At 43.1% G+C, this 15,695-nt stretch overlaps 2 protein-coding genes across 3 annotated transcripts in view; one reads left to right on the top strand and one right to left on the bottom strand.

Annotated features, from left to right (window-relative positions):
* The window catches only part of gtf2f2b (general transcription factor IIF, polypeptide 2b), a 50,342-nt gene that overhangs the window by 14,698 nt on the left and 19,949 nt on the right, over positions 1 to 15,695 (bottom strand). The window lies entirely within an intron of this gene.
* Positions 7,926 to 8,702, top strand: kctd4 (potassium channel tetramerization domain containing 4). The gene has a single exon (XM_030080126.1). It carries the CDS (start codon positions 7,926 to 7,928, stop codon positions 8,700 to 8,702), a length of 777 nt encoding a protein of 258 aa, XP_029935986.1.

Raw genomic sequence — 15,695 nt, 5'->3', positions numbered from 1 at the left:
CGATATAGGAGTTCTAAAATACTGCTTTGGGTACACACATTTTAACATCCATTCAAACTTGCAGAATTACTGGTACGGTCCTTTATATCTTTATATAAGTCTTTTTTGTGCTTTGCCTTGATTGCGCATTATTTGTATGTCTTGTTCAGTGTCGCTTTATCATGGACATTGTTTTTGCTGTTTTCTAAAGCGTTCAGCACTGAACGCTGGTTGAACTCTTGATGGCCCCTGCTGCCTGATGTAAGGTTGCACACGGCTCTTTATCTGTGGCCGTCCTTTCACTCCGGTCCACAAAAAGAACATTTTCTACAATCACAGGCTCCAGCCCGTTGCACAGTTAAGCCCCCGTCTCCATTAAGGTGCCTCATTCTTTTATTTACCTGGGGTAGGTCACAATCACAACCACAATCCAGTTTTTCACACGGTGCAATTACATACAAAGTCAATGCAAAATTGTAGAAAGATGTGAATGTATACGTTGCAAATAATGCAACTATGCAAAATTCAAGTTGAAGTTTTACAAAAAGTACAAAATTTGCCAGCGTGTTTGTGCAAAAATACATCTCGTGTTTGGTCTGAACACACCACGACACTCTGCTGTAGGTACTGAGGGCAGCAAGAGCAAATCATTTCAATCAGAGCCAGAATCAACTTTAATGGCCAACAGCGCTTATGCATGCGAGGAATATGACTCTGATTTACAATAGCCTCTGGTACATATATCACACAAAGCAATAAGCAGCAGAAGAAAAAAACTTAAATCAATAGCTCGCCTCTGACCAGCTCTCCTGGGACGGGTGGTTGGGTTTGGCAGACCGAGGAATTTTGTAGCTTGGAGGTGCTGATGTTCAAGGTCAGTTTAAAAACCACGTTGTCTGTAAAATTATGACTCCCAGCTTGCCCCCTTTTTGTTAACAACTCCGTCTCCAGGTTGTTACTGTTGGCTATTTTGAGTTCAGCTCTACAAATAAAAAATAAAATAAAATAAAAAATCCAGTATCAGTGCATTTCGTCCCGGCAACTACAGGCTCATTTCAAAGTCCTTCATCTCTACAATCCTGGAGAAGGTTCTAGCAGGGCAACTTCTGACAGGCTCGGACAGTAAAATTATTTTTCGAGTGCAGAATTGATTGAGGATGGCCACTCAGGCTCTGGCATGGTGAGAGAGCTGAAGGCGAGGCTGCATGATGTCTCAGTGGGGCGGCTGCAGCACAACTCGATGGTTGTGTGGAAGTGTTTCTGATGCTGTTGCCTCTCTAAACAGCAGCTTGAGTCCTGGATATTTGTAATGCAATGCAACGCAACAGACTGTAGTCACATGGATGTAACCATACGTCTGAGCAGCTGATCAGCCTGTTCAGTCTTGAGGCTCTAGAGATGGATGACCATTTGCAAATGACCAAGACAAGTCCAAAAAAACATTCATGCTGCAAGTAACAAAGACAGACAGAGCCAACACAATTAGGACAACAAACAAGAATTCTAAGTGGGATGTTTTTGAAAAAAGAAAGAAAGAAAGAAATAGGCCTGACTGACTGTCAGCAGTGAGAGAAAGTGTAAAGGCTGCATGGGAAATATGTTCTGAGAATAAAACGTGATCTGTGAAAGAGGAAATAACCTGTTTAGGGTAAAATGAGCTTTAGTAAGGAACATGCACATGGCGATGAGTTAAATCAGCTGTTTTAGCAAAGCACAGGATCCTCCACTGGTAAAACAAATAATAATAAATGAGGTTTATATTTTTTTGAGATCAGAAGATGGGCTTGGCTTGCTGCTGTGTGCACTTGAACATGCACAGAGAGATATGCAGAAATATGAGCTGTGATGTAAGAGCAGCTGTGGGGGTCGGACCAGAGCTATCGGGCCCACCAGACACACGAGGCACAGAGGTGGGGGCCCCGCCACCTCAGTTTGGGGTTCACATCACACAGAAGTATTTTTTTGAAAGCTCAGTTATACGTATGCAAGCTAGGGAAAAAAAGTGGTGGAATGAGCAATTTAGAAAAAAAAAGAAAAAGAAAAAAGAAAGAAAGAAAAATTGAAAATCTGAAAAATTGAAAAATTGAAAAAAAAAATGAAAAATGACAAGGACCCTATATTTACATTTATTAAAAAGATGTAATTAAGTGTCAGATCAGTGATGCTGGATCAGTGTCAGATTTCTTGTGTGCTAAAAGTTACTAATCAGCAAGAAATTAGTACAAAGTTACAAGAAAATTCTGTGAAAATTATCACAAAAAATGGCAAGGCAATTAGCTACAAATTACCAGAAAATTGCTAAAATCAATGAATAAACAGTATAAAATTACATTTATAATAGTTAAGATTGTATTTTTAAAATTATATTACAAGGAAAATTACCTCAAAGATGGTTTTAAAAAATGACAAGAAAATTGGCAAAAAGTTCACCATATGAAAAATAAAAAAGAACTAAAGTGAATTTTGTTCAGAGGGAGAAATAAAATCTTCCAGGGAACACAGTGTGTGAATACGACAGATTGAGAGTTGCTACAAGGTACAGATGTGAAACTGGTATCGAACATCTCGGCTCACTCTGGGTAAACTGGAAAAAGGGGATTTTGTCCTTTACAGTACTGTGAGTTCATCTTTTGGACCTACACTGATCTCTTCATGTAAAATACGAGGGCCCCAAATGATTTTGCCCAGGGCCCCAAAAGGTCTGGGAGCGGCACTGGGTGAAACAGCAGTTTGGATGTGAAAGTGTCGGCTGAGTTTCCGGTTAACGCTCCCTGCTGTGGAGAGAGGGCAGAGGAGTGGCAGAGGATGGCTGACGCCGGCCTGGCCTGATTGCCACCAGGCGCGGGAAATGGAGGAAATTATTGAGTGAAGCAGAAGCAGACAGCCATATCCGTGTTAGATTTCATTTTATGGTCCCCAGGAAACCCCATCTGAATCTCTGCACATGGCTGCCACACATGTGAATGCATCTTCTCTCTGCAAAATTACTCACACACACAAAGACAAAACAGAACAGGAAAAAGAAACTCTCTCTGTCTATCTGTCCCACACACACACACACACACACACACACACACACAGAGCGGTGACAGTCTTGTCTACACATGATTACAACTAGAAGAGACAGGAGAGGGAGGGCAAATGCACTGATTGGATCTCCAAATATAATTTTCCATTAGTGCTCATCATGACCAAGCCCAGAGGGAGGCTTCATTAAGGCAATTTAATGACTCCATTCATTAAGGCTGGAATTATTTTCCAATGTCTGTAACTGTATTTGGTGCACTGACTGCCACTCTAACATGGGCTAACACCTATGATACAACCAGCCGGGCCTCAGAGCCACACAGTGCTGACAGTCACACTGCTGCAAAGTTGATATTCACCATCTTTAAACTATTTTCAAGCCTAACAATACAAATACATAAATGAATTAAGTGACATGATAATAACGAATATAAATAAATAATCATGTTAATATAGCCAGAATTTTACACTTGTCAGGATGGAAAAGCATCTGAATCAGCATTTAGAGCATTATAGGAGACCAAAACTGAAACTGACCAATCAAACCCGTCCAAATGTCCCATTACAATCAGTTCAGGTAAAGGACGTCCCGTACAAAACAGGTGCAGTATGGATCACATGTAGCCTACAACACATATGAAAATCTATCAAACTCCATCATATCAGAGGTGGGCAATTTTGAGGAAAAGCTGAGAACTGGAGCCACTGATCCGACTTCAGCCCAAATACACACACACACACACACACACACACACACACACACACACACACACACACACACACACACACACACAGTAAATAGGCCTTCATGAAAAAGAATGAGATAAATTGACTGCACTCGGCTCATACAAGACTCTATTTTAAGTGGTTGCCATGCCAGCTTCACAGCAGTCAGTGACTCCATGTTACACCACAAGCTCGGAGAGCGGCTCCATGAATAATTCATCAGCTCGAAGAGGGAAGGGAGAGTCCTCGCCCGCAGCTTTTGGGGAAATTTAATTCAACTGTCCCTGCTGTCACTCTTATACATACAGACGCAACAGCTGGAGCCGCAGCAGATTCTCACGTTGAGCTTGGAGATAATGACCGTTCTTGATGAACTGGATTTAATGAAGGAGAGGCAGAAAGCAGGTCAAACCTCCCACAATCCTCTCTGCTGTATTGCGGCCTCGTTTGCAATTCTAATGGAGTGTTGTTGATGATGATAACGCTAATCACGTTATGATTGGAAAATAGCCGAAGAGACAGAGAGAGCTGTCACACGGGGATCTTCAACCAGAAAAACACACACGAGAAAGCTAAACACACTCACACATACAAATACAAATACACACACACACACACACACACACACTCACACACACAAGAGTTCAGACCCTAGCAGTATCCCACGGCAATTATCATCGCTGTCAACGTATCTGAATGAAGCAACTCCATTTAAATTAATTTTTTAACATTCCCTCAATTCCATTTAGAGGATTAGCTCGCAGTTGCACCTGGCTGTCAACCTGTTGCACTAATGCAACTCACCTGACTTCCTATCTGAAGGAGAAGTGTTTTTATTTTTTCAGACCCTTATTCATTGCCCAGAGAAGTAGACTTCAATGCCCTGTGATCTTTCACAAACTGTCTTTTCTTTTCAATTCTCCACCCTTCCAAAAGGCAAACATCTCACACTGCTTTATACTTACAGATCCACTGAATTTGGAACCAGGCCTTTCTACATTTTCACCTCATGCATTTCAATTCAGTGTTTAAAGTGAGTTCATTCTATTCTTAATTACAGTCTCTTTGTTTCTGCTGTATCCTATTACTTGCAGCTGCAATTTGCAAATTTTCCCCCTGGTGTCATTAAAGGGACATTTCACCCCCACATTTGAAAAATGTGATATTATTTCTCTACCCCCACCTAGCTGTTGTGTACACATAATCAAACTCAAACCTTGTTTGTGTGACAATTTGAGTGAATTAAGGCAGTGATTTTGAGGAGTGTTAGCTGGGGGGAAGTCCAGCTCAATGTCAGGAGGCTAACAGTTAGCATTTGGAGCATCCAGCCAGTATCCAGCACTCAGTAACAATGAGAGGAAGATAGCACCACTACTGTCCTACAGAACAGCTGGAGGGGAAGTGAAATAATTTCACATTTTTCTAGATGGGCAAAAAACCCCTTTCTCTTATCTGATGTTGTCCACTATTTCAGGACACTGAAGCTCTTCTTCTTCTGTGTTCAGTAGAGTCGTGTCATCCTCTGCCTCTCCTCCCGCTGCTGAGCGCAATCAAATACTTCACCTTAATCAGTAATAATCTGTGAAGGGGGTGAGGGACATATAAACACCATGGAAAAGCAAACTGCGAAGCAAACACACCGTGACAAATGGTGCCAGCATCCAGGTATTTTATCACTGCCAGACTCCTGTAAGAATACTGTTAAATTATGCATATTGATTGACACTGCCTCTCAGCAAACATAAAAACACGTACAGTGGGTCACAGAACACTCTAGACTTGAATATTTCTGCTGCACAAATGTTGCGCTTGACAGAATTAAGTGTAATCAGGTATTTTAAGTGAGTGGGTTTGTCTGCCAATGTGTTGGTGGATTTGTATGTGTGTGTGTGTGTGTGTGTGTGTGTGTGTGATATTATTAGAGGTTAATGCCCTGTAGAAGCTGAATCCCAATTTGTTTTTCTGCTGGTCTATTATTTTCCCTCTCTTATATTTTTGCAATTTCCCATGAGGCTGCACATGATAGAGACATGAAATTTGTCTAAATGATAGATAATTGTGGTCATTTATGACAAATATGGCAACAATTAGTAGGTCACTGACATTATCGGAAGCAAGAGGACTGACCTTCCAGTGATAAAAAGTTGGCGGTTGTTTGTATTCCGTGCCTGTAGTTTCATACATTGTAAAGCCAAAATATCAGCAGTTCAGTTCACAGCTCGTGTGGTCATTTTCACTTCTGGAGCAACTTCAGTGTGAGTAAGCATGTATTCATCCCTTGGGCGGTGAAAATAAATTCTGTAGGTGTGTAAAATTATGTTAATGCCTTTAACGATGTCCAACACTAAATCTGACGACAATATTTACTATTGTTGCTTTCAGGGGTTCCTCTGCTCTGCGTGGCTCTGTTTGCTGGGCTGCTGTCTGCCGGCTTTGAAGCTGAAATGGAAGAAAAACGGCCGGCTTGGCTTTGTGGCTCGAGGATAACACAACATCCGTTTGTCAAATTGCTGCTGTCCAGTGAAAACTATGTATCAACATAATGCCAGGTTTTCAGAAAATAAGAAAAACTGTTATGTTTTTCGCTTGACAACCGTACATTTTTCAGTTCATATAATTAGTTCTGTGAAGGTCTCATAGCTCCGATGGTTGTAGAACTTTCTGAACCCACAGAGGAGCAGATAAATCCTCTAAAGTTAAAACATGAGATGCTTTTTTTAATCATATTGCAATGATAATATTTAACAAATCTGAAATATGCAATAACTTAATCATATGTCATTCTACTTACATTATATTATCCATGTTAAGCACAGAACAACAGGATCCATCCCACTGACTTTTGACAGAAGAGGAAAAAAAGATGTTGGTGGTGGGGGGGTCCTAATAAAATCTGAACTGGTGATAACACTAAAGAGGACAAAGAAAACCTGGGAAATCGACCCCAGCAGTTCAACACGGTATATCATTTCATTTCATATTTCCTGTGAATTTCAGCAATCGCCCACACAACACTGAACACACACACAAACACACACCAGAGCACAGCAAGTAGGGATCCAGACCCAGTATACAAGCCCGGTGTGTTCCCCCTGTGTGGGGAGACAGAGGGCGATGTGCTGCCCCATTCAAAAGCCTCTCCCTCAAAAGCAGCCCACCGCCGATTGTTAGTGACCCATTTCCTCCACAGGAACCTGCGCACACGACTTGTACATGTGCACTCCCACAACTCATGCATAAGCAACAAAAAGAGACAACCTGTTTTTGTATGCACATGTCACACAAGTCTTTGCCAACAGCTTGTTACCTCGGCAGAAAGAAAATAGGCTATTTGCATTCCATGTTAGCTCCATGTACATAAGTACGGGGTGTCTTGGCCACTTTTCCCTGTCTTTGTCATATCCAGAAATCAGGAGCAGATAAAAATAAAAGCAGGCCAGCAAGCCCCGCAATTAGAAGTGGATTAAATGGGCATTCCTATTCAAACCGCGACTCCGTTTCACATCTAATGCTGAGTGGTAAACAGATGGGTTTGGCTGCAAAAAAGTAGTTTCGCATTCAGACTCACGCTTGCTGAGACACTTTCACACCACCACGACTACAGAAGAAGCACCCCCCACATGCACACACACACACACACACACATCCACCCCAACCTCTCCATCTGGAGACTGGGGGGCGGCATGTGTCCATGCTCAAGTGCTGAAGATCGGCTCAATACCTTTTTCATCAAAGCTAATTAGGGAAGGAGAGCAAGAAAGACAAAGAAAGAATGAGAGAGGAAGAGAGAGAGAGAGAGAGAGAGAGCACCTGGAGACTGGGCTATTCAGTTGCTTGCTCGCTCATTCCTTCTCTCTCTGTGTGACAGTGTCTGCCCACCCCTCTCCTGAGAAAGAGAGAGAGAGCGAGAGCAAGAGGGGGAGGGACAGAGAGAAGCACAGAGAGCTGGTTTGTTTTCAGCTCCCAGTGCTCTGTAGATCCTCTGCCAGGCAGCACTCCTCCATGCATCACTACCACTCACTCGCTCCAACACGCGTCAGCTGACGGCACCCTTTTCATTTTTCTGGGTGGCACCAAAGACTCTCACACACCTCGCAGCGCATACACAAAACACATTTCCTCTGCGCCGCGCCGACACGCACACGCTCCGGCTTGGAGGAGGCTGGGTCATAGCTGGAGAGGGTGATCGGAGAATGGAATGGAACCTCAGAAGGATGGAAAGTGAATTGAGACACATCAACCCGGACTTGCTGCAGCCCAGCAAGAGCTTCAAGAAGCCATCATCAGGCACCATCACCCTCAACGTCGGGGGCTTCCTGTACGCTGCCCATCGGACCACGTTGATCAAGCAGCAGGGCTCCATCCTGGAGGAGCTGGCCAACGGCAAGAAGCCGGTGCAGCACACCGACTCCATGGGCAACCCCTTCATCGATAGAGACGGCCCGGTTTTCCGCCACGTACTCAACTACCTCCGAACCGGAGACCTCCAGCTGCCCGACGACTTCCGGGAGGCAGGGCTTCTCAGGAGGGAGGCGGAGTTTTACCGCCTGAGCGAACTGGTGGAAGCCGTGGCCGAGTGGGAAAACCAGAGAGCGGCCCAGCGAGAGCCCGCCTTCCTGGAGGTGACGGACAGCCACGACAGGTCGCAGGGCCTCAAGGTGTACTGCAGCGACCCCGCCTTCATCGATAAGGTCAAAGCGCGGCTGGTGCAGATCTCCAAGAGCCGGCTGGACGGCTTTCCGGAGGAGTTCGAGGTGTCGTCCAACGTGATCCAGTTCCGACACTTCATCAAGTCGGAGCCGGGCTCGCGGCTCGTCCTGAAGGAGGACAGCACCTTCCTGTGCACGCTGGACTGTCTGAAGCTAGAGACAGTGATGCTAGCACTAAGAGGAGGCTTCAAGCTTATCACCAGCCTGGACAGCACCAAAGGCTCCGTGGTGGCGGCCGAGGCCCTGCACTTTGTCAAGTAGGATGGAAGGAAAGAGAGGGAAAAGATAGAGGAGGAGAAGGGGAGGCAGGGAGAGCAAAAAAGAGGGCAGTGTCTGATTCCAAATCCACCTCTACATCACTAACCTTAAGGTATCGGCTTGAAGGTCTTGTAATATGCTGAGCTGTAATGTATTGTGGGTAGCAGAAGCAGAACAAGTTGATTGGATCATTTCATAGGACACTAATCCCTGGAATTTTAGTATTAATCTTTGCATCACTTTGTGAGTCTATTGATTTCAGAATGATCCAGAATGATTCAATATAAATACAGTATCTAAATTGTATCTGAATATTAATCAAAGTACAACTAAAGTGTCTTATGGAAGGCATGCTAACAGCAAAGAATTGTTCCTAGATAAGAGCTAGAGATGAAATTAAGATCAACACACTCAGCTTTACCAGTGGATTTGAGCCCTGCACGGGAACTGCTTCTAGTGCTTTGTCAGTCGTGGCTGCAAAAGCCTCAACAACCAGCCGTGATGTGCACCGTTGTGCCAGTGAGCTTTAACTGCAGTGTGTATGTGTCATGTTGCCGTACACTGTGTACACTGTGTTTAGTTGGCGTATTAGCTACTTGGATTTCGACGACCAATGCCTCTCTCTGCAGCCTGAAGAGAAAACCACAGCGGTCGTAATGGATGGAGTGATGAGCTGACAACCAAATTAGACAGCAACAGCACAATCTGCTTCTTAGACAATGCTCTAATTGTCCAATAAATTCAGTGTGAGTGTGAGGAGCCTTGAGTGTTGTAAGGGCTTTGAATCTAGCATGATGCATGTGCACTCAATGAACCACCGTGTGTTTGTTAGTGCTGTGAGCCTCTGTGAACTAAGTACCACAACAATGGCTGTTACTTTTCATTGTCAATATTTTACAAATAAAAGTGACACTGGAAGTCTTGGTGGAGAGTGTTTCGAAAATTTAGCTGCAAAACTCTAATACGTAGGCATTTCACATGAGTTAAAAATGGGCTGTGTACTTTTGGATGCTGTGGTAATGTTGATGTATATACCTATCAAACAATGTTTATATCCCTATTCATTTGTACGCACTCTTCTTGGCATCAATAGCATAATAGTATCAATAGCAGTATCAATAGCAACAATGCCTCAACAAGCTCTGTTAACTACTGGCAGTGTACTGGAATCAAAGTTGGTTTGCTTGCCTCCAAAGGCTGAAGCCCAACCTCTTCATTACTCACTGTTTTTATGTTTTTTGTTTGAAAGAAAAAAAGAAAAAAAAAAAAAAAAGAATCCTAACCCAGTTGTTAACTTCTGTCTCTGACTGCTCCCACTTGGCAAACCAGAGCCTGTATCTGTCCAGGATCCTCTGATAAAAATAGATGGGAGACACATGCTGGACTGGCTCATGCTGTAATAACACTGGCTTTGTCAGGAAAGCATTGTTTTTATTTGCAATAAATTACTACATTTACACTTCTCCACATGTGTTAAGTCGCATTTTTGTGACCAAATCCTTCTACAGGGTGAGTAAAGATACAGGAGAAAGCGATACCAGTAACACTAGATATGTTTATTCTTATTCTTATTCTAATTCCACATATCAGTTGTCAGCATGGCAGAGCTGTTTAAAGAACCAGTTCACTCATTTAAAACAATTCTATTATTCTATTATTCAATTTCCCCCCTCTATCTGTTGTGTCTATCAATAGTGGTGCTGTCTTCCTCTCATTGTTACTGAGTGCTGGATACTGGCTGGATGCTCCACATGCTAACTGTTAGCCTCCTGCCACTGAGGTGGACTTCCCCCCAGCTAACATTCTGAAAAATAACCATTAACTCATTGGCTGCCATTGACGTCTATAGACGTCAATTCAAATCCAAACGTTAACTGCCAAAAACGGCATGCGACGTTAATTAGACTTTTCAATGGGGCGGGCTAGGAGGGGACCGGCGAAGTTTGTGCTCGAATCTGCATCGGAAAGGATCAAAACGATAGAGAGAAGGCAGAGAGGAGAGAGAGAAAAATGTTGCAATGTCGCAAGTTTAGGCAGCTTACGCTAGAACAGAGTGTGTGTCGCTGTGATTCTAGTAGGAAGACGGGAGCAAACGTGAGAAAGGATTCTTCGAATTCCAGTGACTCCGATGGTTACCATGGAGACGAGCGACCTAGGCAAGTTGCGCTAGCCGCGGAGGCTAATGTTGCGTTCAGGCACCGTCTAAAAAAAAAAAAAAAAAAAAAGAAAACTGACCACCAACTCCAGCTTTGTCATAGCTCACGGCAATCTAGTCGCGTTTCACCGCAGCCCAGCCCTGTTTACATAATTATTCTGTGAATAGTTGAGTTGTCTGAAAATGGCTGGCAGCCAATGAGTTAAATAAATAAAGTTTGAGTTTGAATATGTGTAGTAGAATTTTTGCTACCCGAAGTGATGTAAAGAAATGTTTACTGCTTAAAAAAAAAAATCTTTATTCTTATGTGATCTCAGCTCTGCGCTGGTCCTCAGTTACAGCAGCGGCTGGCAGGAGCCTGGAAAGTTCATGAAATGTGTGATAGAGAGGAGAGGAGGGAAAGAAGAAGCTAGACACAACATGACTTGCCAGCTCTCTTTTAGTGCTCTGGAAAAAGTTGTTGTGTTTGTCCTCCAACATGTGTACATGTGTTTAATGAACAAAACAGATAATAGGAAACTCAAACAATCTACATGTGTCTCTGTGGCTGCTGCTCCTCTGGTGCAGAGTGAAACTGGAAGTGCAGAAGCTACCAGATCTTTCCAAATATTGGTAACCAGAAAAATACTTTCCTTAAAGATAATCTTTTCAAGCACTTGCACTTTGTTATACAGTGACAGTAAAAGAAACAGTATGCGGTACGCGCTCTACCAAGTGAGCCACCAGCATTCCCCAGGAAATATACAGTACTAGCAGTAATTTGAGCAAAACTGTTAGTCACATGAGCATTTTAGCTTGGGAAAGCGCCACTTGTAATGATCTTAAACCTTCTCTTAGTGGATTATGGTGGTTATTTTTCCGAATGTTAGCTGGGGGGAAGTCCAGCTCAATGGCAGGAGGCTAACAGTTAGCATTTGGAGCATCCAGCCAGTATCCAGCACTCGGTAACAATGAGAGGAAGATAGCCTACAGAACAGATTCGGAGGGAAATGACATAATATCCCATTTTTGAGAATGCGTGAACTACCCCTTTAAGGTGCTCTCTGAATGTTGGCGGCTATGAATCCCACCTCCTACAGCCAGTTTTGATACTGGTTTAGTTAATAGCTTCCATGTGACTCCACAGCCCTCTCCCCCCGCGGAAAGACAATGACTGATAAAGCGGCAGGGCCACGTCGCCTCCACAGAACAACACCCCCAACTCCACAAACTCCTCAGGGAGCTCCTTCCAGCCCTCCCAGTTCTAGTCGAGACACTTGGTATTTCAAAAGTGGGCCAGTAAAGTGAGATAAATCCTACCCTCTTCCCTAAAGGAGGACCTCTTTTCATCTCTGCATGCCTCTCAAATGTGTGTCATCAACAGCAGCCCTAGGTGGTAACATCTTACACTAATATATCACTTTTCATAATGCTAAATAGTGCAATTAATTACTCCATCAATGTTAGTAATAATATTAGTTTTAAAAATATATATATATGTTGTTACTTCTGACACTGACCCCTCTAAATATCAGACTCAAGTTTAATTATCCAAGAATCCCCCATTTCAAATGTAGCTTTCTCATCATTAGTCTCTCTCTTTCGGTGGATGCAAGAATGTCCTGAGTTGCACCAACGTCCATGAACTAGTTCAGGCTGTTTAAGGTGTATTTCTCTCGGTGGAAGTATTCCCAGTACAGTTTTTTTCAGTAAAATGATAGAAAGAACCCTGGACATCCACAGTATTTTTTTTAGGATTTTTCATCATCGACAGGTGAGGAAACAGACCTACCCTGACCTGTGAATGGAAGAAAGGATGAGGAAAATAATCTAACAAATAGTGTAACAAATTACTGCTCTCAAGGAGTGACCGATCAATAATGAGTAATGTGTAATATTAAAGAGCAGTTGAAAACTGAGGAATGATTTTGCTTTGAGTACCATCCGGAGCAATGATCAACACACATTGCCACCATTCACCATATTTACAAAGCATACAATAGTCGAGTTGTTCTGTGTTTCGCCTCCAAAAGACTCCTCATACTTCGTAGTGACAAGATAAGTGGTATCTAACCAGACACTAACAAGAGATCGGAGGTCTCATGCTTCAGTATCAAGTGCTATTCCCTCGATCCATTTTACCACAATTCATCAATACCAAAATAGTTATTAGACAGTGTAGCATGGTTGATTGCTGCAGAATAGAGACTTGGCATAGCTAAAACAACTAGAAATTGTTTTTATATGGGCAAAATCTGCTTTGTTTTTTACTCATTTATGTACTTAAAGTGTTATTTTGGGAGCTGTTTTGCTATGGAAGTGAATGGAGAGATAGAAATCCAGCGTTGTGGATTAGCAGCCGAGGGGAGCACAGAGCAACGAATGAGGATACTTCACCGCCATGGGGACTCATAACATCCAGGTAACAATCCAATCCAACACTCTCAAAGTTAATTTAGCGTTTATTATACATTCCCTTGTATGCAGTTATTGTTCTGCTGCTGGTTTGCCAAGCTTCAGTTTTCTGTGCTCTGCAGAAGGTGCCGAACATTTGGTATGTACTGCGGTAGTTGTAAAGGGTACAGCAGCTGTTCAGAATGTAGAAATGAATACAAGAATGCAATAGATGCACAGCTGCGACTTTCCCATGTTCATAAAGGAAATTTATAACGGTTTGTGAGAAAATGACTGAGCACTGAAATACAGCAGCGGTGGAAAAATATCAAACTTATCATTTAATTCCTTTGAAACTCAACTTCTCCCTGTCATTTGTGACTGTGGAGTTGATGTGAAAAGTTGCCTAGATGAAGATTTGAGTTGCCAAGCACACCCATATGAAGAGCAACAATTGGCAAGCTTGTACTGTCGCTCTTGCTTGTATTCTCCCTTCCTGCCAGCTGAAACCATCTGCTACAGCAGGCACTGTCGTCGACCCGTCACCCCCACCACCGCCGTCGCCGCCCCCACCCCCATCATGATTCATACGCCCACACACACACTCCTGACATCGGGGGGGCAAAGCTCATCTTCAGCCCACTCCTCACAAAGCGAAAATACAAACAGCTCACAACACAAATGCATGCATGCACACCATGTGGAACCGAGTCGACGCGCACACCTGACAAGAGGATAAACTCACTGAACCCTCGTTATGCAAAAATCTCACATACACACACAGACACACACACACACACTCAAAAGAGACACCTTGCGCTGACAGTTTGCTGTCACCGACATCAAACCCGAGGCCTTTTTAATTGCAGATCAGCTCCATGCATTTTTGATGATGCGGACTGCGATACTTATTAGTCGTTAGCGCTGACTGATGTACACCTCACACTCAAGGGAAGCGAGGGATGGTGGAGGAGGGAGAGAGGCACAGGTAGAAAAAGAGGGAAGAGGTGGTAACATGTCATTTTTTCAAAAATAGTCAGAAAAGCTCTTAAAAATGGATTAATATCCACCGATTGGCCTCACGCTCTTCACCTGTTGCCAGGCAAATTCAACTCCTACATCATACACTTACAAGCTGCTCGCTCTGTCTCTCTCGCACACCCCTCCTTATCATGTTGCCATGGTCATACACTGCTGCTGCTTGCCCAGCGGATGACTAACATACCTCCAATTTCTCTCCTCTAACTCTAGAATAAGAAGACATGGCAGAGGAAGAGGATAAAGAGAAGGAGGAGGAGGAGGAGGAGGAGGAAGAGGAGGAGGAGGAGGAGAAAAGGTCAGGGCCCTTCCACTCTTGGCTCAGACAAAAGAGGCAGGAGCCATGATTATAAAGCCACAAAGCGAGAGGGACGAGAGACAGGCGCAGACAGAGAGAGACTCAGAGGGCACAGTGAATCTGTGAGTGTACAGATTTGTTTTTAAGACGAGTTATTTTGGATACAAGCTGCTATCAAGTGATTTGAGCCAGTATCTCCAAATGTGAGCATACCCGTACCAAACACTCCCAACAAGTATTCAGTGTTATACTTGTCAGGGTGGAAGAGCCTCTGAAACAGCATTTCGAGTATCACAGGACACTAAAACTGTCCATTGAGAAGACTGATGGAATTGTTTTAGGTGGGTTAGCAGTTCCTTAAGGCAGAGCAAGGCAGGTTTCACAGCAGCTTTTACAGACTGTTGAGTAAAATCCTCCCACACCATGCTGGAATGATTCCTCTGGTCAGACATCTGATAAAAAAAAAAAAAAAAAAAAAATTATAGTAACAAAAACATATTGACTAGCTGTGATCAGAGAGGAACATCCATCATTACAGATGCTGATATCTGATTTTAAATAAAAAACTAATATCGTTTGATTTATGAGCCACCCGATGTCTCTGCTGAGCCTCTGAATACCAAATGAAGAGCTGACCTGCTGAAGCAAACTCGACTTAAAAAGTGGTGGAGGGAAACAACAAAAAAAACAACACAAGCTGCATATGGATGTGGTAAAATGATAACTTTGATTCTGGTGCATAAAGAGGAACAGTTAAGATACTAGCAGTAACTCTTGCCATGTAAAGCGATGAAAGCAGTGAGAGGTTTGGTCATGGATGAAAAGATATGGATGAAATGATCTAAAAAAAAATGGTTTCACCACTCTCTGTCTTTGTCTGTGTCTTTGTCTCGTTGTCAGTGGTGTGTGTATAACTGCAGTCATTTCCCAGTGGCACTGATTAGGAAAAAACATTCACATGCTTGGACATTTCCCAGATGGAATATCTGTATCTTATTGCACACATTAAAGGGAAAGTTGACCCATTATTTAAAAAAAAAAAAAAAAAAAAAAATTCACTCCCCTCCACTTTTCAAAATGGGTGAACTATCCCTTTAAGGACCAAACTGAACCAATACATAACTAACTAATA

The sequence above is a fragment of the Myripristis murdjan genome, chromosome 21 (genome assembly GCF_902150065.1).
Source record: "Myripristis murdjan chromosome 21, fMyrMur1.1, whole genome shotgun sequence".
NCBI classification, from domain to species: Eukaryota; Metazoa; Chordata; class Actinopteri; order Holocentriformes; family Holocentridae; genus Myripristis; species Myripristis murdjan.
The sequence above is the reverse complement of the archived record's forward strand: the minus strand, read 5'-3'. Positions and strand labels throughout refer to the sequence as shown.